Raw genomic sequence first — 22,947 nt, 5'->3', positions numbered from 1 at the left:
TCAGGGTGGCACTGCCTCATGGGTGCACCCCTCCCAGGGCCACCCCCAGCCCAGACCTCTGCGTGAGCATCGGCGGGACACACAGAGATGTCAGATGGACAGCTGCCTAGGACGGCAGGGAGCTAAAAGGAGCACAGAAGCCTGGGCCCACCATTCAAAGGGAAATACAGGAATCTCATCTTCATCCTACTACCTTTACATCAGCACGTCTGAGCTTGGAGTTACAATAGCACAAAAACAAAAGCGTTCACACGCAGCAGGCCTCTGGAGCAGAAGTGCTTAAATATTCTCCCGACAAATTCCCCAGCTGCACAGAAAGAGGGTCTGCCTGTGTCCTCCACGAGAATCCGACCTTCCCTTTTACGCCCGCCCCTACTTCTGACCACCCACCCCCAACATAGAAAGCCCTGAGCCTTCGGATACCACTAAGAGTATATAAAAGTAACCGTAACTTGACCCAAGTTAGAAAGGCCACTTCTTCTCCAGGGGCGAGAGGGGACAGTCACTCTTCCAGGAAAAAGGCAGTGAAGCTTCAGCTTCTAAACACAGATTCTTTTTTTCTTTTGTAAACATATGTATTACTGAAATGAAGGCTAAACCCACAGGGGAGAAAAATGTACAGTTTACAATTCAATGCCCAAACTGATTTATATACTCACATAAAAGATGCTACCTTGATTAATCAACGTCTGTGCATTTCCACATGCGAATTTCTTTAGTCTTCAATTCCATGTCAAGGGGCTACAGTGAAAATGTTTTTAAATAAAGCAATAAGCCCTATAAAGCTAGTCTTGAGATAAGACATGTGACCCATCTATTTGGAAGTTATTTCTCTCTGCTGTGTACATTTGCCTGGCTGGAACTTGGTCCCAGACATGGATATACGGATGGCTATTCCAATAACAGAGCCAGGCAGGAATGGTGAAGGGCAAGAAGTTATTTGTCATCAACAACCCAGGATCCCAAGTCAAAATCCTAAACAGACCCCAAAGACCTAAACGCTACTCCAGGAGCTAGCTTCTCTGGCTAACAGACTGTGGCTGTCTCACCTAAGCTGGCATCCACCGAACGCCCCAGCCAAAGAGAACAGGCAGGGCCGACAGGAGCTGTCCCAGGTCAGAACACTCCGCAGCAAAGCAGAGGAGCTCACTCTCAGGGTTCCCTTGTTAACATCGGCCCGAAGGAATCTGCCAGCCCGTCCCCGAGAGGAGGGGATTCAGAGAAAAAGGACTATTGCGTGGAGTGGCCACCATTAACTTACTCAGAGGAAGGCTTCAAGGCTTCATTCTACAATTTTAGCTCTCAGGTGACTGAGAAGCAACCTCTCCCTGTCATCTGTCCTTAGAGAAGCTCACACTTGGTGACAGAAATATCCTTTGTCCCTCTTTGAAGTCTCTTACCTATGTGAACAGAGAAAACACAGATTTACTCTAATAAACAGGAAAAGGGATTCGATCCCAAGACTAGACTCCCAGAGCTGATTAAAATAACCTTGAAAGGCCACCTGGTCTAGCTTCTGCTTCAGGCAGGTGGACATCCAACGCCACACTGGATGGACAGCTGTCTTATTCTTGATATGTCAAGCGACAAGGACCAGACAGACTTTCTCAACAGTCCAGCCCCACGTTTCCAGAGCTCAGCCCGCGCCTGGTGATATGCGGCCTCCGCCCCATCTCCTCAAGTCCCTCAACAAGGCAATGAGAGAATCTGCTTTGATAACTCCTAAGACCAAACCGGCGGCAGCTCTGAAGGCGGTAGCTTTCAACGACCTACAAAACCAAGGTGCTCTCTCATCTTACCTCTTGGTAGGGAGGAAGGGAGGGAAGGCGATGCAAAAGTTACATTTGTTGGAAGTATAAACAGTGTTCCTTTGTGTCAACTTAATTAAAAATCAGGCCATCTGGGGCCTGGGTGAACTCATCCTTCCTATGGGCAACAGGGGTTGTCAATGACCAACATGACATCAATGCCGTAGGCCTCCAGCAGGTCCATGAGAAAGCTCCGGTCTCCTTGGGGGTCTAGACCCATGCCCCGGGCATGCTCAGCCGTCAGAGTTTTGTCTTGACTGGCGGACACCTCCAGTAAAGTCTGAAATATCCGATTGTTTTGCTCTAGGAAAAACCTGCATTCACAAGACAAGACGTGGGAAAGGGAGGGCAGAAAAGACACGAAAGCTCACCAAGTAAGCCGCACGTGGGGAACCAAAACTACACTGCTTTGCTTGATATACTTTTAAATGGTTTCAAATCTCAGACATATCTTTTAAAAGAAGAAAACGGGTTAGAAGTTAAACGGTTATTCAAGTGCCGCTAAGGTCAGCAAAGAACTGGCGTTAACCGTGGTACGACGAGCAAAATCTCTAAGCAACTGATGGTCTGACTGCCAACAATTTATCTTCCTGTTGAGAGGGAGGTCACTAGGGGTTTAAACACAGCTGTAGGGAGAGGCCCCCGTAAACTTGGTTCCTCTCTTTCTGCTTAGTCGTAAAGGGAAGAGAAGGACAGAAAACAAAACCAAATAGACTGATAACGCAGTTCTGAGGTCAAGACTTAATGTGAGAAAGTGGAATTCACCTTCAAAGCCCTGGCTGGGTAAGTAGAGCCCGCAGCAGGAAGTGAGCCTTCCTAGAGGCAGAGAAGGGCTCTGAATTGGCTCTCCAGGCCCTGAGGCACCCACACAGAAAAGGTGGAGCTCAGGGGCGCTGCGGCGGGCACGGGGCAACCTGAAGCCAGCCCTGCTGGAGCGGGCAGTGAAGGCGGAAGGGGAGTCAGCCTGGAGGTACCGGTATCGCCACAGCTCACTGCCATCTGTACGCAGCTGTGTGCTTTCGATTGCTTTTTTTGTTTTAATTATTCACAGAGCATGATTTGAATGTCACGAACTTACAGTACTGTATGAATATATGAACTGTAGTCAGAAAAGGCATTAACTGTCTAGACTTTTCAGCTGTGTTCCACAGAGCAAGGTGCCTAGTGCCCAAAGCAGCTCCGGGCGCTCTGGAATGTCAGATTCAATAGACTGTGTCAAGCCTTGATGAGTCTGCTGGTTCTCTGCTCAGTTCCCAGATACTTTTACAGCTAAACAGCATGTATGCGTTAGAAAGTACACTTTATTAGAATCAAAGTACTGCACCTTTGTTGAATTATCAAAGCCAATATCAAAGCCAGAAACAGTTCTAACTGCAAGTGCTATTCCCCACCCCCATCCCGGGAGGCGGGGTAGGAAGACCAAGCCGGAAGCTGGGAAAATTGTTTCTGGTTCAATTACATTTCTGTTCTTATCACTGAGCACTGTTTCACAGAGCTGCTTATGAATGGGATCAGTGCTACGAGGTATAAAGGCCATGGCTCCCACCCTGACCACCAACAGCTCTGAGGGAAAGAAATGTCCTTCGATTCAAGAGTTAAGTTTCTGATTAGCCCATAATACTCAGTACAAGGAACTGCTCCATTCAAAGGAAGCAATGGGATGAGAAGTCCCTGCATCCCGAGGGACACACAGAGCTCCTATGCAGCGGACATCTGGATGTGGATGCCCAACAGGAAGACAGCTGCGGGGACTCCCATTTTCTCTTAAAAACCTTCCCCTGCTGCTTTAACTTTTCTGGGTCCCTCAACAGCATTTTGGGGTTCAGGTTGACTCTGTGTGAAGCCCAGCTCTAAGTGCCCTTGGTGGCAATAAAGGGCATCCTTGGGCTGCAGCAGGTAACACGGGAGGGATCCAGGCTAGAGCCGTTAGTGCTAAGGGACCCACGGGAAGGCCCACGACCACCGCCTGGGCCGACTTACAGCACAAAGAGGTCCTCTTCACAGGGGTTATAATCTCCTTCTACCTCCTGGGAATACAACAGCATCTGCCTGTCGGGGAGGAGACGCCCGTCAGCCTCTGGCGCAGCTACGAGGACCCCAGCGATGGGCGAGGTCACCGGCCAGGCATCTGCACGGGCCACTGCCTCTCAGGAAGGAGGCTGATCCAGAGCGACACACGCACCCTGGCCCCCGTCCAAAGGCAGGGAGAGCAGCAAAGATAAACGGGGCTTGGAGTCCAGGGCTGGTTCTGCCCGTGTGTAATCCCACTCAAGTGACCATCTTTCCTAACTGTCATAAAATAGGGATGAGGTGATGAGACCATTTATTTCGCCACTGATACCAACACGCTCCCTCGGGCCTCACAGATTCCAGAGGCCACCAGAAAGGAGTCTCCCCACACATGCCTGCTGCCCATCGGTATGTGCTGGGAGCTTCCTCAACCCCGGCTCCCGGCAGAGGGGCAGAAGTGTGCCCAGAGGGAAGGGGCGGCAGGCGGGCTTGACGGGAGCCCCACCCCCCCGCTGTCCCGACAAGGCAGCGCCGCGGCCCCGGGCTCTGATCTACCTCTGCTCGCTGAGCCGCCGGTACTTCTCCCGGTCGGCGCTGTTGACCTTCAGCAGCGGCTGCAGGTGCTCGTGGTGCGTCTTCACATTCTGGTTGTCCACGTAGACGTCGTACAGCTCCCGCTTCTCCTCAAAAATCTTCTCGGTGGTGCCTGCGGGAGCTGGGCTTCAGGCGGCAGGACCCCGGAGGACGGCCCTACAGGGAACCAGCCCGACGCTGCCGGGACAAGGAGGGCCCCGGGCGACCCTGCCAGGGATGTGCGGGCAGGATGGGGCGGGCCCCGTACTCACAGGCCACGTAGGACACCTCTACCTCCAGGCTCTCGATGTCGGCCACGTTCACATAGAAGAAGGGCTTGGACTCGGGAACGGTGCCCCCGATGCCGGGCAGGGAGACGTTGGCCAGGCAGCAGCAGCAGTACACTGCGGGGATGGCGGAGGTGAGGCCGCCCGGGCCCCTCCGGCCCCTCCCTCCCAGCCTGCGGCCACCTTCTCAGAGCTGTCAGCTCCACCAAGGCGCTCAAACCCAACGGACATGTTTCAGTCTGTGTCTCACGAGGCCCTGCTTAGCATTTGGTGCTGGTGACCCTCTCCCTTCTCAGAACTCTTACCCACCGCGACCCCCACATCTCCTGGTCCCCTCCCCTCTTCTGACTGCACGCCAACACCCTCTCTGCCTTCCGCCTTCGCTGGCTCACCTCCCAGGCCTGCACCTTACACGCTGGCACGTCCCTCCTCACTCACATTCTCCCCAAATGACGGCACCCACCCCCCCGGCTATCAGCTCGGCCTCTGTGCCACCCCCAGGTCTGTCTCTGTGGCCCAGCCTGTCCCCCAAGGTCCTGACCCAACTGTAGCAGTGCCTAGAGTACCGCTCGAGAAGGCCTCAGAGCAGCACACACTCGTCACGTCCAAGGTAACTCTGTCACACTGCCCCCCACCTGCTCCTCCTTGGTCCCCCCCGGTAGCCTCACCGTCCTCAGCATCCTAGATCCTGCCTCCGTTACCTCACATACATCAGAACCTTACAACCCAGATACCAGGCTTTGCCAGGTTTCTCTCTTAAACATATCAAGCATCCATCCTCTCTGCTTTAACCCAGACCCTTCTCCCTCACCAGACCACTGACGTGTTACCCGATCCGTCTTCCATACCGCCAGAGTCCATTCTACAATACTAATCCAACCGTGTCACTCCCAGGCTTAAAACCCCTGAAGCCCTGATATGGCTCAATCCCTTCTGGCCTTGGTCAACACTGGAAAGACTGGGGCAGTTTCTGTTGCAGAGAACTTGGGAAGAGTCCCTGACTTTGGCTTCTAGTTACCTCTATAGCACACGACGCCCACTGGAGGGGGAGAAAATATCAAAATGCGCTTTCGAAGTAAGGCAAATTTCCAAAGGATGAGTATCTGTTCCCCAAAGAACTTAATAAACTGAGACATGCAGCCAGCTGGGTGTGTGATCTGAAAAAATTAAAAGGGGTGGGAGGCGAATAGCTTGTTAGAAATATTGCAAAAAATATTCAGTACAGGTGTATGCTAACCACCCCTTCCCCTGCCAACAACGACAACAAAAAAAACAAGGTACCACCAAACAGGTTCAATAAGGGACGGTTACTTCCACGTAAAATGGTATTTTTCACTTTCAAAGTCTTATCTTTAAACTAGAGGTCCATCATTCAACAGCTCCCCGATACACCAACGTGTGAATTTAGGGATCTTATAAACTACCTCAACCGGGGGAAGCGGTACAGAGGAAGCGAAGCTGGACGTAACTTCTGAGAGTCTCTCCGAGGTGATGGACACCTCAGCGAGAACGTTCAGCTCCCAACACGACTGAGCGCCGGAAGGAAGAAAAGGATGCGCTGACAGTCCCGGGTGAGACCCCAAGCGTACAGGGACCCGGCTCCCGTGCGAGGTGACGTGTGGGCACAGATGACAGGTTACCCCACGGGGCTCCCTGACACAAGCCCCGGCACCTAAGCCCACCTCCGCCTCCTCTCAGTGCTGGATGCGAGGACCCTCAACCCTGAGGGTCGCCTCCCGGGCCCCTGCCGCCAAGGCACATCCCGGGGTCAGGAGCTCGAGCTCTGACCCAGGGAAAGCTGGGGGCCTGTCCTGCTCTGCCCTCCACTCACAGGGAAGCCTCGGGAAAGCCAGCCAACATTTCGGGCTCTCTTTCCTCATCTGTAAAATCGGGACACCACTGTCACATCCTTCATCTGGCTAGAAGGACCACTTGAGAAAAACCGTGTGGAACCCTTAGCACGTGGGAAAAGCCACATGCAGCAGCCACAACTGTCGCCGACGAGACGTGAGGCTTCAAGCCAGGTGCTCTGTGAGCCTTCTGGAAGGTCACTTTCATGCTAAAGCGTCAGAAGGGACACTGCTCTTCACCCGTTCGGGACGCAGGTGAGAGCACTTCTGGAGGGAGGTGCCACCGGCACCAAGGCCGCGCGCTGGGTGTGACACCTGCCAGCCCCCTGGGGCACCCGCCACCCGAGCCCCGGGGTGGCCGCAGCGCTCCGCCAGACCCCCTCCTCCGGACCACCCGGGAGAGGGCTTCCCTTCCCAAGGCATCGCCCCGCACCACAACCACCCCCGCCCCGTGCCTGCGGAAGGGCTGTCCCCCGAGGGGCCCCGCCTGCCCTCTGCCACTCCTTTGCCACCACGTCCCAGCTCTCCGGGAGGAGGGGCAGCGCACGACCGCGGCTGCTCACTGCGTCCAGTCGCACTGTCTCGTGAAATCCGCGCGTCCTCTGCTTCCCTCCCTTCTCCTGACTCTTCCGCTCAGCCCCCGCCGGCCTCCGCCCGCCAAGCAGATACAACAGAGCCGAAGCCCCTCAGGTTCTTCTCAGCGCCCACTCTGCTTATCTTCACGCCCTAAACGTGTGCCTCTCCTGCACGAAGGCCTGGCAGGGTTTTGCCCAACTGTGTCCTGGGCCCTAGTATCCTAGAGTAAACCAGCAGCCCTCAATTCTGCCTGTACTTATTCATTCATTCATTCATGGACACGTGTGCCTTCGGGCAGGAAGCACTTCCCACGTGCTTGCTTTGTGCCCTGAGCTAAGCAGTCTGGCTCCACAATGAACAGGAGGCCAGGCCCTGCCCTGGCACAGGGTACAGGCTGGCGGCAGAGGCGGGCGCACGAGCCCTTAAAGGCCAGGCTGATGCGAGCCGCGACGGGAGGGCGCGGGACCGCAGGAGGGCGTGCGGAGGCTGCCCCTCCCGGGCCCGGCGAGGGGCCCTCCTCACTTCGGAGAGAGGCGGCCCCGCAGACCGCGCCTCAACCCGTCTCCGTTCCAGCCGCACAGCGCCACCCACATTTCTCCTGTTTTCACTCCAAGCCGTTTCCCTCCTCGTGGCCTTGCAGCTGCTTCTCTTGACTGGCCCAGTTCCCACCTGTCTTCCCTCTGCCCTTTCATGCCAGCTACGCTCTCCTCTTCCTGTTCTTTCACCATTGCTGGCAAGCCCCTCAGGGTTCACGCTTCGTCCCTCACCTTTCACCTGCAGCCCCCTAGGAAATGCATCTGCTCCTGCAGCTCACTCCCCCCATTTCTGTCTCTCTCCCACTTTCCCACTTCCCTGGGGGAACATTTACCAGCCACTGATGGGCCTCAGAGAGACTGTGACCCTGCCTTCCTCTCACTTTCCAGGTTTTTTTTTTTTCCCCTCTGTAACGGTCTTAAATCTGACCTCTACTTTATAAGCTTATTTAAAATTTTTCTTTACGTATGTGTTCACTTTGTAAAAAATTCACCAAACTATATACTTAAGATGTCTTAACACGTCGCAGGCGCACAGTGCCAGCGGCCTGAGTGCCAGCTGTGCAGCGCCCCTCCTCCAGCTCCTGCGGTTTTGGTAACATCACTTTTCCCTCTTTGTTACTCCAGCCCCGGGAGCACGGGGCAGGCAGCCTCCAAACCCCCAGGGACGTCCCCACCTATTGGTGTTTATGGCCTTATGCAACCCCCTCTTCCTCTTGAGGAACTTGCTTTTAACCACGCGAATACGGCAACATTGCAGGGCTGTGACTTTCCACGGTTAGGTACAAAGGATCATGACTTCCATCTCGCCAACAGTCTTTTTCACTTGTTGGCTGTGATGAAGCAAGCCATCATGTTGCGGAGAGACCCACTGGGGGCAACAAACAGTCTGCAAGGCGCTCAGTCCAACAGCCCTCAAGGAACTCAGTCCTCCCAACAACCACGTGAGCTCAGAAGTGGATATTTCCCCAGTCAAGCCTTCAGATAAGACCCCAACCTTGACTGCAGTCTCATGAGAGACCATGAAGAGGGGACCCAGCTAAGCCATGCCTGGATCCCTGACTCACAGAAACAGATATGTACTGTTTTAAACCATTAATTTGGGGGCAATCCGTGATGCAGCAACAGATAACTAAAATAGGGTGGTGCCGCTGTCTGTATTTCTGGTGTTTAGGTTATCTTGTTACCTTTCCGTGCCTCTGGTTTTCCAATTCCTGTATTACCAATTGCCTGTATTGAATTAGTTCGAAATATCTGACATAGTTTGTGTTTTCCTAACAAGACCCTAACTGGTACTTATTCAGGTTCAAATTCCATGGTCCAGTATTTAAGCTTCTCTACAATCTGATTCCAACCTATTTTTCCAATCCTTTCTGTCCTGGCCAGCTGACATTGAAATTCAATCCCAGTCACTGATAAACAGCTAGCAGAATGTCTGACTCACAGAAGGTGCTGACAAAGTGACGGATCGTGGTCCCCACTGTCGCTCATGCCTTCCCTCAGTCTGGAATTAGCTCCTCTCACTTTCCCCCAGACAAATACTTCAAGGACCAACTCCTCTTGCAAGATGCCTTCCCAGAGTTCTCTAGAACTCATGGCATAATTTCTCTACCGGGCAGCCTGAAATTTCCACTGAAGTATCTTGTGACCACCTGTAGGTGGCGGGAGATGGGAAGGGGGAAGTGCAGGATGGAGGAGGGGGCACAGGGGGGAAGAAGGAGGAGGAGGGGTGATCTTTGTACCCTCCCAAGGCCTAACACTTGGTTGGGTGTGTCGTTAATGGTAAATAAACATACTCTAGTATTTACAAAGAAAAAAAATACACAGTAAAGGAATACCGAAACTACTGTAACTAAGAAATATCTTAACTGCGAAAACGCTTCATCTTTAGTTCAAATGTCTGCCTTTAAACTGCCTGAGGCAATCGCTAGAACCAGGAGTCCACCACCGCTGGCCTATCAGGATGACTCTGCACCATGATTACAGAAGTATTAGAAGTGTATACTTCTAATGTATTCAATGTTAGTTGAAGATAACTTGCCTTATGTTTTAAAAGCATCAAATGCTTAGGTTACAATCCTATTCTATCGAAAGCAGACTTTGGGCATCAGCCCAAGACAATTTCCTTATTCATGAAAACAATAATCAACAACTGCCGTCCCCAGACCTAAGTCCGGGGCTGACCTACCTTCATCTCGGGGTACATGTACCGGTGGATGGAAGGCAGCCAGTAGACAGGGGGCAGGCTGCCACCTCTCCCCGGACTGGCACGGAGCACCCCCTTCTTGTCCTCGTAGAATGCAGCCAGACGAGAGTAATGTCCCGGTGTCTCCAGCTGGTGTCTGCACGACACACACGCACAGTGAGAATGGCTCTTCCCACAGACCTGCCACTCACTCCCTGGCCCCAAGGGAAGTACTACTTTGGTGGGGGTGGGGAGGGCAAAGGCCTAGATAAACTAAAAGACCCCCTTCTTGAGGTCGCCTAGAACACCTCCTTTGGTGTTACAGAAGCTTCCTTATGAAAAACTCTAACGTAGGCTCTGAAACTCCCCAACAGTGCTGTGGACGCAATCAGGAGGAATTAACAGACTGTAACTAATATCTATTGTTCTCGAGCAAAGGATGCTTCCCAGAGAAGGGGTAACTTGGAAGACCACAGATTCCCTGCTGGAAAGCTGCTCTTTGTTTAGAAAGCATGCTCGTGTTCTTGCTTTGCTGATACAAAAGAATAAGACGGAAGAGTACCCCTCAATGTCTCAAATAACGGAAAACAATTACTGGATGTCACGAAGGGCTTCTAATTTTTGCACCAAGTAATAAAAAGCTCAGAATCTCTTTTATTCCCCAACCTAGGCTGCTCGGGTGGCAGAGACTCGGCTGTGGGTAGTTCTGTCAAATAACCCCCAAATCAAGAAAGCAACGTTGAGGCCTTGGAGCATCTGGACAATGGAGCATCCAGTCCTGTCTTCAGGTCAAGCACAGGAGGACCGTGGGTACCACATTGGCACTATGATTACTGACAGCACAGTGGGTTGAATTTTAAATGAAGCCATAATCCAGTATCACTGGTGTCTTTATGAAAAGGGGAAATCTGGATGCGCGCACACACACACACAAACACACACACACACAAGAACACCATGTGAAAATGAAGGCAGAGATCAAAGTGATGCATCTACAAGCCAAGGTCGAGCAAAGACTGCAGAAGACAGGAGAGAGGCAATGAACAGATTCTCTCTCGGAGCCCTGGGGAGAAACCAAGCCTGCTGACACCTTGATTTTAGACTTCTAGCCTCCAGAACTGTAAGATAATACATTTCTGTTGTTCTCAGTCACCTAGTTTTTGGTACTTTGTTAGAGCAGCGTTAGAAAACTAATACAGGGAGAAATAAAAGGCACTAAAGCCTTTTTAGTCCATTTAAATTTCTTTAGAACCCTATAATTTCTATTCTCTTACACTGAAAAAGAATCAAAATATAGCTTTACTGAGCAAGGGGAGGCATCACCAATTACGGTTGGCCCTGGTACAATGATGGCTGAAAGGCAATGATGCCCCCAACCTGTCATTTGCTGGCTTCCTCCAAACACTGACACAAACTCAGATTCAAGATTTGCACAGTCCAACCGGTACCCAGCTGCTCCCCAAACATCTCTGCTCCAGAGGGACGTACAGCTCCTCGTGTCAAGGCTACGGCTGCCACTTCGTCCCTGTGAGATCTCGGTCAAGCTACTGAACTTTTCAAAATCTGCTTTTTTTCCCCTCCTTAAAAACACAGATACTAGTAACACCGCGGTATCATTTTGAGGTGTAAATGGAGTTAAGCAGAAAATGGGCCTCACATATCTCAGCCCCTCACAGAACACTAGGTTCCTTCCTCCCTAGCACATGGGGCAGAGTCTAGCTAGGTGCACAGGGAGGGTTTGGAAACAGTGGGTAAATGGGGAAGATTCAGGCCAAGCCCTAGAAGAGAACTTAGGGCAAATTTATATTTTTTTAAAAAATTAATTATTTTTGGCTGCGTTGGGTCTTCGTTGCTGCACACGAGCTTTCTCTAGTTGCGGCGAGCGGGGGCTACTCTTCCTTGCATTGTGCGGGCTTCTCATTGCGGTGGCCTCTCTTGTTGCGGAGCACAGGCTCTAGGCACGCGGGCTTCAGCAGTTGTGGCGCATGGGCTCAGTAGTTGTGGCTCGCGGGCTCTAGAGCACAGGCTCAGTAGTTGTGGCGCAGGGGCTTAGTTGCTCCGCGGCATGTGGGATCTTCCCAGACCAGGGCTCGAACCCGTGTCCCCTGCATTGGCAGGCAGATTCTTAACCACTGCGCCACCAGGGAAGTCCCAAATTTACATTTTTAAAAAGAAAAAAAAAATCATCAAGTACACCCAAAAAAAGATTACAAAAATAAACTCTCCTCTGAGTGATAGCTCTCTAATTTGGGGGTTCCTATACATTTTGCTTTAAGCTTTGCAAAGGGAGGCAGTTGTGTGATGTAATAACAAATGACCTTGGGGGTATGTGTGCTTATCATCATTTCTTTCACTCTTACAAATGTTCACACGCTAGATGGGAAATCCATGGGGGCTAAGCTGTGTCTGATGATTCTGATGGCCGACTTCAGACACCCTTCAGAGATGTGTCAAAGGGACGAAAGCTTGATTACTACAAAATAACAGACAGACAATTAAGTTCAAAGCTGTTTTCATTAGGACCTAATTTCCTTAAAAAGAACTGTGGGAAGCATTTTATTGTATTTCTAATACTATGTTTTGGCTACTATTTTCTAGGTTCCTTGTTGATTTGCTTCTGAATTAACTGTTTTACCTGTTTGACTACATTAAACTCTATACTTGAACCAAGATTCTAAAGAAGAGCTCACTATTAAGTTAGGGTCTCTTACACAAAAAGCTAGTTTCAGGATCCTGTCCTCTGACAGCCTATACCACGGGCTGATGGGACAGAACAAGGCAATCATATGGAATACAGAACACGAACACAGACATAAATATAAATTGGTAGTTCCCGGACAAATGTTAAACAACCGTTTTATGAAAGCCTCAAATTTTAAACACGATATAGATTTTGCAATAAACAAGATTGATTATCAAAGTGTAACACCAAGATAAACCCAAAGGTACTGAAACAAGGCTGAGAGTGTTGGAAGATAAGCTGGGCTTCAAGGATGATTCAGGAGGAGGCCTTCCTGGTGATCTTACCTACACAGATACCTGGATTAAGGAACACAGCCCAAGTATCTATGGAAACTGCCCAAGAGACATGACAATGTAAAAATGAGAGAGTAACCAGCACAATGTGTGCTATTGACCTGAAGCCACGGGCTCTGGGCCAGATCAAGGATTCCCCTGAAGGACCAGAGACACTGGGGTGCTACGTAAGCCCGCAGCCCCTTCACTGATACAACATAAGCTATGCGTCCATGCTGATGCCCACCGCAACTAACCCTCCCTTCCCCACCACACCAGGCAATAACGCACCCAATGTAAGTATCAGAGATGCCTCTGTACAGCAATTACACTTCATCACTCCTGTGTACTCGTTACTGCTCTGCACCAGTCTGTCTTCTGGCCTTGCAAGTACAGAAGAACAGGCATTCCCACTTGTTGCTGGTGCAGGTACAACATGGTACCACCTTTCTGAAGGGTCACTTGAAATCTGTATCCAATTGTACCCTGTATATACCCTGAAACCCAATGATTCCATTTCTAGGAACGAGGCCTAAAGATCTGTATATGGATATGAACAACCATTTACCCGTAAGGATACTCATGTTCACGGTGGTGAAAAATAAGAAACCGCCTAAAAGCCCAATAACAGTGAAACAACTGAATAACCTGTAATCCGTCTGTATACTGAGACGCTACGGAACCAGCAAAATAACGACGAGGAGTGTCATTATTCACGATCAGTGAAACGTTAACATGCCTTTCGGTTAGAAAATTTAGATACTGAACGACCTCAACATTCTTTTTTTTTTAAATGAATGTGTATGTACACATTTATACATGGTAAAAAGACCAGAAGGATATAAATGTTAACAGCAGATATGTCTGGCTAGTGGGATTACGTTCTTTTTTTTTTTTTTTTTTGCAGTACGTGGGCCTCTCACTGTTGTGGCCTCTCCCGTTGAGGAGCACAGGCTCCGGAGGCACAGGCTCAGCGGCCATGGCTCACGGGTCCAGCCGCTCCGTGGCATGTGGGATCTTCCCGGACTGGGGCACGAACCCGCACCCCCTGCATCGGCAGACGGACTCTCAACCACTGCGCCACCAGGGAAGCCCAACGTTCTTTCCTTCCCGTTAGCCTTTGTCCATTTTTCAGTTTTCTGCAATAACTCTATGTTAATTTTATATTTCGTCTTTTTAAACTTTTCAATATGGAAAATTTCAAACATAAAGTAGAAAGAAGAGAATAATAGACCCCATTATCCATCACTTAGTTTCAACAATATTTTATCAATATGGTTACATCTATACCCTATCCGCCCGCCCACCCACCACTCTTTTGCCTGAAATGTTGTAAAGCAAATCCCTTATAACGTTTTACCCATAAATATGTCAGCATACATCTCTAACTAATAAAGTCTATTTAAAAAATAACATAACCACCACGGCATTATCTTGCCTAACAAAATAATGTGCCTTAATCCAAACTAATACGCAGTCCACTTTCAAATTATACCAACTGTCTCTGAAATGTTATTTTACAGTAGGTTGTTCGAACACGATCTAAGCAAGGTCAAAAATGTGGTTTAAAATTAATCCTTTAAAATTATATAGTAGTTCTCCAATATCTTCTGATTAATAAGAAACAGTCATAGAAAAGACTCTCTAACTAGGGAGATATCGAAGCCAAGAGTTATGGATGAAATACTAACAAATAACGTTAGGAAATCATAAGTAAGAATAAATATAAAACATGGATTCAGTGTTTTCAAAAATCAAGTCTAGTTAATTTATATAAAAGTCATTGCTGCAGTCAAGTATCACCCCTGCCTAGACCTGGGCTTACATCACTACACTTCTTTCTTTTCCTCATACCTTCTCATGCAAGTCCTTCTCTCATGTTATCCTGAGCCCTCTTTAATCACCAAAACCATTCTAGCTATGACTCAGAATCTAGAAGCCATAGGACTATCATCGAACTCAAGGAAGAAAACCATCCGCATGACAAAAAGTAATGTTAAAAGACAAACGACAAAGTGGAAAAAATACCACAAAGAATAAATCTCCATATTACACAAAGAACTCCTAGAAATTAATAAGAAAAAAACAACGATCAAAAAATAATGTAGCAGGGGCTTCCCTGGTGGCGCAGTGGTTGAGAGTCCGCCTGCCGATGCAGGGGGTGCGGGTTCGTGCCCCGGTCCGGGAAGATCCCACATGCCGCGGAGCGGCTGGGCCCGTGAGCCATGGTCGCTGAGCCTGCGCTCCGCAGCGGGAGGGGCCGCATCAGTGAGAGGCCCGCGTACCGCAAAAAAAAAAAAAAAAAAAATGTAGCAAAGGCTCGGAACAGTTCACAGAAGAGGAAATATATATGACTCAAGCACGTATGAAGGTGCTCATTCTCACTCCTAAGAAAACTGCGAATTAAAATTACACTCACGTACCATGTTTTACCAATCGAAACGCCCAAAATCCACAAGTTGTATTTTTGTGTGGACAATGCTGTGAGGAAACAGCATTCTCTTGCATTACTGCTGGGCATGTAAAATGGTACAATCTCTATGTAAAGCAATTTGGCAATATCTATTAAAATTACAAACACATATGCTCTTTGAATCACCAATTTCATTTCTAGAAATTTAATGTACACATATACTACTCATGTGTGAAATTATACTTGCTCATAGGTATTCAGTGCAGCCTCATAACAGCAAAAGACTGGAAACAACCAAATGTCTGTCAGTAAGCAACTTGATAAAGCAAGCATGGTTCTTTTACACAGGGCACGTAACACAACTGTGAGAAACAATGAAGAAGCTCTCCATGTACTAATATGAGAAGATCTCCTAGATATATTGTTGAATGAAAAAGGCAAGGTGCAAACAACATGTATAACATGCCACCTTTTGTATGAAAAGAGGGAAAATAAGAATATACATTTGTATTTGTATATAGACAAACTTTGGAAAGATACATGGGAAATCAGCAGTGATTACTGGGATTATTGGATGGATATGGGAACTGGGTGAAGACTTCATTTTATGCCAGTGGTTGAGACCGCCACTCTCTTCTTCCCTTAGTAACAGAACCTTCCAAAGTTTAGCTGGTCACGTGGCCACCCAGTTAAGGACCCCATTTCCTAGACTGTCTTGCTGCTAGGTGTGGCTAGACACTAAGAATAAGTCAATGAAACGTGGGCAGGAGCGATGTGTCCAATTTCTGGGATTCCTGTGGGTTTCCCCTTCCTGCAAGACCTAGTAATGGTGAATCAACTTTTACCATGTGGGTGAGGACAATACTCTAGCAGATGGCAGGACACAAAACAGAAAGACTTGGGTCCCAGAAATGACCCAGTGGAGCAAAGCCATCCACCACACTGGACTACTTCCCTTCCTCTGGGATTGTCATGCTAGAAAAGCTGTACTTCTACCTTGTTTGAGTCACTATATTTTGGGTTTCTTTGTTATAGCAACTTAGCCTGGATTTGAGCTAAAGCAGAAAATGATATTTAGGCATGATTTACCATAGTATCAAAAACCACACTGTAGCACTGGCTTAGTAGCTAGAAAGGGAAGATCGCTAAAAAAACAAACAAACAAACAAAAACTTTGCTAGAACTTCAATAACTTGGAAGACAGGCCTTGTATCATCTGAACTTGTAACTTTAAGGGAAGCAGTGAGCAACAGAGCACTGATAGCTCCTTGATGTTTTTAGTAGTTTTCATCTTACTACTACAACAGCAAGAGGAAAATAAGCAAGACTTGGTCAGTTTGCAAGCAGAAATGGTGGGATATACAGCGTAAGGGTGTACATTCTGAGTTCTGCAACATAAATTAATTGAGGCTTGAAATATTTGGGACCCCATGGGACTGAAAAAACCAATTCCTCTGTACCCAAAAAGCAGGAGATAACCTAGAGAAATGGAAATAAAAACAAAAATAGACAAATGGGACCTAATGAAACTTAAAAGCTTTTGAACAGCAAAGGAAACTATAAACAAGACCAAAAGACAACCCTCAGAATGGGATAAAATATTTGCTAATGAATCAACTGACAAAGGATTAATCTCCAAAATATACAAGCAGCTCATGTAACTCAATATCAAAAAAACAAACACCCCAATCCAAAAATGGGCAGAAGACCTAAATAGACATTTCTCCAAAGAAGATATACAGATTGCGAACAAACACATGAAAAGATGCTCAACATCACTAATTACTAGAGAAATACAAATCAAATCCACAATGAGGTATCACCTCACACCAGTCAGAATGGCCATCATCAAAAAATATACACACAATAAATGCTGGAGAGGGTGTGGAGAAAAGGGAACACTCTTGCACTGTTGGTGGGAATGTAAATTGATACAGCCACTATGGAGAACAGTATGGAGGTTCCTTAAAAGACCCAGCAGTCCCACTACTGGGCATATGCCCTGAGAAAACCATAATTCAAAAAGAGTCATGTACCACAATGTTCATTGCAGCACTATTTACAATAGCCAGGACATGGAAGCAACCTAAGTGTCCATTGACAGATGAATGGATAAAGAAGATGTGGCACATATATACAATGGAATATTACTCAGCCATAAAAAGAAACGAAATTGAGTTATTTGTAGTGAGGTGGATGGACCCAGAGTCTGTCATACAGAGTGAAGTAAGTCAGAAAGAGAAAAACAAATACCGTATGCTAACACATGTGTATGGAATCTAAAAAAAAAAAAAAAACAGGTTCTGAAGAACCTAGCGGCAGGACAGGAATAAAGAGGCAGACGTAGAGAATGGACTTGAAGACACAGGGAGGCGGAAGGGTAAGCTGGTATGAAGTGAGAGAGTGGCATGGACATACATATACTACCAAATGGAAAATAGATAGCTAGTGGGAAGCAGCCACATAGCACAGGGAGATCAGCTTGGTGCTTTGTGACCACCTAGAGGGGTGGGATAGGGAGGGTGGGAGGGAGACGCCAAGAGGGAGGAGATATGGGGATGTATGTATACATATAGCTGATTCACTTTGTTATACAGCAGAAACTAACACACCATTGTAAAGCAATTATACTCCAATAAAGCTGTTAAAAAAAATGCAGGAGATAAGAATTTCTCTCAAAGCCTCTAAGAAACTCTCCCAGACGTGGGAGTCTGCCCATTTATAAAGCCCAGATTTAGGCTACAGTCTCAAGGTAGTTACCATTAAAACCAGGGAAAGATAGATAGGCCAAGAACAGTGATCAGTAACTAGGCCACCATCTACTGACTTAAAAACTAAGACCCAGAGGAGATCTTTGGCAGTGGATATTTTTACATGGAATTGAGTGGAAGCAAACAGACCAAGAAGCCTATTCAGTTTTTGAGGGATCTGTATTGTCACATTCTTGTCTACGGCCATACCACCCTGAAATCGCCGGATCTCATCCGTATTGTCATGTTCTTGGCCTATATAAGCCACCGACTTCTCAACCCTTAAAGAAATCACTAGACCCCCAAATCCACACCAGCAGGAAACATGTTCCAAAGCCATGCAGCTTTCTCCAATGCCCGTTTCAAAAGCGGTCATGGCACAAAATGGATAAAGAACCCTCAGAAGGCAAAGCCAGGAGCCATGGAGGAAAATGGACAAGGGGATTCTAGTGAGCAGAACCAAGGTGTAGCCAGGACCATACTGCTCTGTGAGGACAAGGGGTCTCTGCCAACCCTACTCAGCAAATTTCATTATTATTATGGACTAACGACCCCTCATATTATTTCTGATTCTTCTTTTTCAAATGGGAGCTTGTATTGTGGTTCCTTCTCTACTTCTATATTGCATTTGGGAAGTGGGAATGGAGGACGTGACATTTCTTTCATTGCTTTCCAGGATAAGAGAACCACGTCCTGATTGCCTCAAATCACACAGAAACCCTGGATTTTAGACTAGAAACATTAACCACATGAGACTCTATTATGTCTCGGGGTGGGAGGAATGTCCTCTATGTCTGGGAAGAAGAGTACACACGGATACCTAGGTCGCCAGGGGGGCAAACTGAAGCAGAGGCTGCTAAAATTTCCTCCAAATCCATTCTTCTCTTCTTCTTGTTTGCAACAGGAGTCCCCGAATTTTAACCGGTCACAAGGTCACCCAACTAGAGACTACCTTTCCCAGTGTCCTGTGCTGTCAGGTGTGTCTTTGTGATTGAGGACTTGACAATGGGATATGAGAAGTGATGTATGCAACTTCTGGGTCCTTCATTCCTCCCTACGGGCTGGAATGCAGACATAATAGTGGTGAGCAGCTTCAAACAGATGAGAAGAACACCTTAGAACACAAAATCACTCTTAGGATATGGCAGAATAATAAGAGAAGCAGCGTGGGCCCTGAATTGTGGGGACAGGAGGCTGCCCACCCTGACCACCCTCCTACTTCTAGAACATTACATGGGGCAGAATCTTCTGTCTTATTTGAGCCAGTGTATTTTGGGGCCTCCGTTATCACCATTTAGCCAGGACTCTAATATAATACCTCCTTATAACTTTTGGCTTTTGAACGAGAATGTATTGCCTCCTTGGGAAATTAATTTTTCAAAAGCAGTAATAGGGCTTCCCTGGTGGCGCAGTGGTTGAGAGTCCGCCTGCCGATGCAGGGGACACGGGTTCGTGCCCCGGTCCAGGAAGATCCCACATGCTGCAGAGCGGCTGGGCCTGTGAGCCGTGGCCGCTGAGCCTGCGCATCCGGAGCCTGTGCTCTGCAACGGGAGAGGCCACAACAGTGAGAGGCCCGTGTACCGCAAAAAAAAAAAAAAAGCAGTAATAATTTTTTTAAAGTGTCAAGATCCCAATAAAAATGTTTTTTATTTTAAATTCATTGTTACTTCTGAGACACAAAACTGAGGAAATGTTTCAAATACAGAAAAATAGGTATCACAGCTCCAAAATGTAGAGGAGCAGTTAAAACAATTAGAAGCATGCTAACCGCTTAACCATAGGGAATAACCGAGTAAACTAATGGGACAGCTCTAGCACTATAGAGCTATTAAAATAATCATCAAGGGTTTCCCTGGTGGCGCAGTGGTTGAGAGTCCGCCTGCCGATGCAGGGGACACGGGTTCATGCCCCGGTCCGGGAAGATCCCACATGCCGCGGAGCGGCTGGGCCCGTGAGCCACGGCCGCTGAGCCTGCGTGTCCGGAGCCTGTGCTCCGCAACCGGAGGGGCCACAACAGTGAGAGGCCCACGTATCACAAAAGAAGAAAAAAAAAATCATCAAAATGAAAAATATAGAGGACAATGGGGAGAAAACATACACATAACTCGTGTTCCTGAAGAAGGGAAAATGCAGAGGAAAAGTTTAGTATTTTATTGTAGAAAAAAAGGTTCCTGAAATTAAAAATAAATGTCATATCTATAGATAAAAAGGGACAAACTACCCCAGAAAAAAACTGCTCAGAAACATCACAGATAAAGAATCTTAGGGATCTAGACAGAAGAGACTTCTCTGAAACAACCAATATCAGAATACTGCTGTGTAATATTTATAGCATCCTGAGAGGAAGAAAGAAAAGATTCTAGGATCTTATACCCAGCCAAGAGTAAAGGTAAAAGACCAATACTATCAAGCATGCAAGACTTCAGAGAAGGCAGCACCCATGATCCCTTCATGAAAAAAAAAAAAAGAAACAAAAGATGCTTGATGGCAAAATCTAACCAACCAAGAAATAAATCACGAGCTCTGGAACGTAGCAAGCCACAGCTAAGCCTTGATGTGGTCGTAAACATATAACTGAGACTTAAGAATCATGGGAATTGTGATTACAGAACTAAATGTAATAAATCTCACAGTACATGAAAGTTGAGAAGTAAAGTCGGGGAGGGGTTCTGGGAAGAAGTATAAGATACCTGACTGTCTACAACTAAAAAAACACAACCTAAAAGCACCAATGATACCTATACAAAGATTTGTGCACTTTATTATATATACATTATTTCTCAATAAGAATGACACTGTATCTTCATGTTTTGCAGTCTTTTATCTTAACTCTGGAAGAACATTCTAAGAAATAACATATCTTACTGTGAAAAAAATATTAAAGTTTGACAATTCCTTCAGTTTCACTTACTCTTTTTCTGATATTTACAAATAAATTAAATATATTTCAAACTAGCCTATTTGATAAAATTAGATCTTCATAAAATATTAATCCTATTTTTGTAAAATTATGTCTATTTTAGAATGGCATTCGCTGAATACTGACAATGGATATCTCACTGGGTGTTAAGATTTGGAAGAACTGTTAAAATTCATTTGTACGTTCACATGAATTTTTCAATAATAAACATTTTTTCCCACAATTTCATATTCTTTCAAAGATGATAATCAAGATAGATTATATCAAAAATTAAAATAATAACTTTTAAACGCATATGACATAAAAGTATGTATGTCGTATGGTGCCAAGTATGTATATATTAAAGTACACACACATGGGACTTCCCTGGTGGGACAGTGGTTAAGATTCCACACTCCCAATGCAGGGGGCCCGGGTTCGATCCCAGGCCAGGGAACTAGATCCCACATGCATGCCGCAACTAAGAGTTCACATGCCACAACTAAGAAGCCCGCCTGCCACAACTAAGACCTGACACAACCAAATAAATAAATATTTTTACATAAATAAATAAAGTACACACACATGCATACCAGAAAAGAGGCAAATGTGCTAAAATTTTAACAGTGCTTCAGGGCTTAGGGGTAGATTTTCCCTTCAAAATATGAAATAAAATTAGGTTACTCAAAGGATGAAAAAAATATGAAGTAATTAATAGTTTTGCAGCTTCTGTTAAAAATTCCCTTCCTATTACCCCCAATGATAATAATTACCTCCAATAATAAATGATTAGGCTTAAAAAAAAAAGTTGAGAGTCTACTTGCCTGGGGCAAGGAGATAATTATTGTGGTTTAAGGTAAGCAAAGATCACGTCAATGTCAACAAATTAATTCAACAAAATTGATGACAGGGCTTCCCTGGTGGCGCAGTGGTTGAGAGTCCGCCTGCCGATGCAGGGGACGCGGGTTCGTGCCCCGGTCCGGGAAGATCCCACGTGCCGCGGAGCGGCTGGGCCCGTGAGCCATGGCCGCTAAGCCTGCGTGTCCGGAGCCTGTGCTCCGCAACGGGAGAGGCCACAACAGTGATAGGCCCGTGTACCGCAAAAAAAAAAAAAAAAAAAATTGATGACAATATTAATATAAGCTGAAAGCAAAATCTACCCCAACTTTCATTCGAGGATGAAGAATCATTTATGCAGGACGCTGGTTGAAACACAAAGACCACCACCCGAGGTGTGAGACACAGCCATGGATGCTCTTGGTGAGGAATCTGCCGTTCTGACGGACAGCCTTTACCGCTGAGGGCTCATCACAGCACACCACCTGGCAGAGCCCTGCTGCCTCTGCCCTCCCTGCACCCCACCCCGTATGTAAGCCACATACCGAACTTGGTTCTCCAGGAAGTGCATGTACCGGTACAGCAGGGTGTAGGATGGAGAGAGGATGCCCACGGATTTCATCCGGGCGCCACGCTCCAGCTCGCTTTCCACAGGCATGTTGGCGAAGCAGGCCAGGCCAAAGAAGGGCCCCTTTCGGAAATAGCTAAAATAGACCCAATGTGTAGCGTGGCTCGAAATCAGAGAGAGAAATTTCATTTTACTTTGTGTTTTGCCTTTGAGATGCAGTCGCGAACAAAAGACATAACTGTGTCCAGGGCTCTACGTGAGAAAACTCAGCCTGAGAAAAACCCTTTTTAGAACCTCAGCAGGACCATCAGCCCAAGCCCCTCAACCTCACAGATGGGACAACCAAGGCTCAAAGAAACTGTGGAACCCGCCAAGGGTCATCCCGCCGGAGGCAGGACTTGATCTCTGCAAAGCCTGCTACCCAGTCGCCCACGACCATGGATACGGCCTTTCTCCTCCTGCATAAAAGCTGGCCTGATGGGGGGACCTCTGTTTTATTGGCATAAACTGTGTTGATTCTCTCCTCGCTTCCTGAGTCTCTGATATTTTAAATAGAACATTTGACCACAGCTGTCACTCTGTTTCCTTCCCGTTTCTCACACTTATGTCTGTCATGGTTTCAGCCCAATGAGAAGATGAAAGC

The 22,947-nt window shown here is 47.3% G+C and overlaps 1 protein-coding gene across 3 annotated transcripts in view; it reads right to left on the bottom strand.

Moving 5' to 3' along the window:
- Positions 1 to 561: 561 nt before the first annotated feature.
- DENND11 (DENN domain containing 11) overlaps positions 562 to 22,947 on the bottom strand; it is a 44,815-nt gene continuing 22,429 nt past the window's right edge. The window contains exons 3-9 of one of the 3 annotated variants that reach the window (XM_032642223.1): positions 22,282 to 22,467; positions 9,826 to 9,979; positions 5,697 to 5,835; positions 4,664 to 4,795; positions 4,374 to 4,524; positions 3,789 to 3,857; positions 562 to 2,122 (exon numbers count right to left, since the gene is read on the bottom strand). In XM_032642223.1, coding sequence (XP_032498114.1) covers positions 1,927 to 2,122; positions 3,789 to 3,857; positions 4,374 to 4,524; positions 4,664 to 4,795; positions 5,697 to 5,835; positions 9,826 to 9,979; positions 22,282 to 22,467 — 1,027 coding nt within the window. In that variant the 3' untranslated portion in view covers positions 562 to 1,926. The remainder of the gene's footprint in view (positions 2,123 to 3,788; positions 3,858 to 4,373; positions 4,525 to 4,663; positions 4,796 to 5,696; positions 5,836 to 9,825; positions 9,980 to 22,281; positions 22,468 to 22,947) is intronic. The other 2 variants (XM_032642225.1, XM_032642226.1) reach the window with 2 other exon arrangements.

Source organism: Phocoena sinus, chromosome 9 (genome assembly GCF_008692025.1).
Source record: "Phocoena sinus isolate mPhoSin1 chromosome 9, mPhoSin1.pri, whole genome shotgun sequence".
Classification (NCBI taxonomy): domain Eukaryota; kingdom Metazoa; phylum Chordata; class Mammalia; order Artiodactyla; family Phocoenidae; genus Phocoena; species Phocoena sinus.
This window is presented reverse-complemented; position numbering and strand designations above follow the sequence as displayed.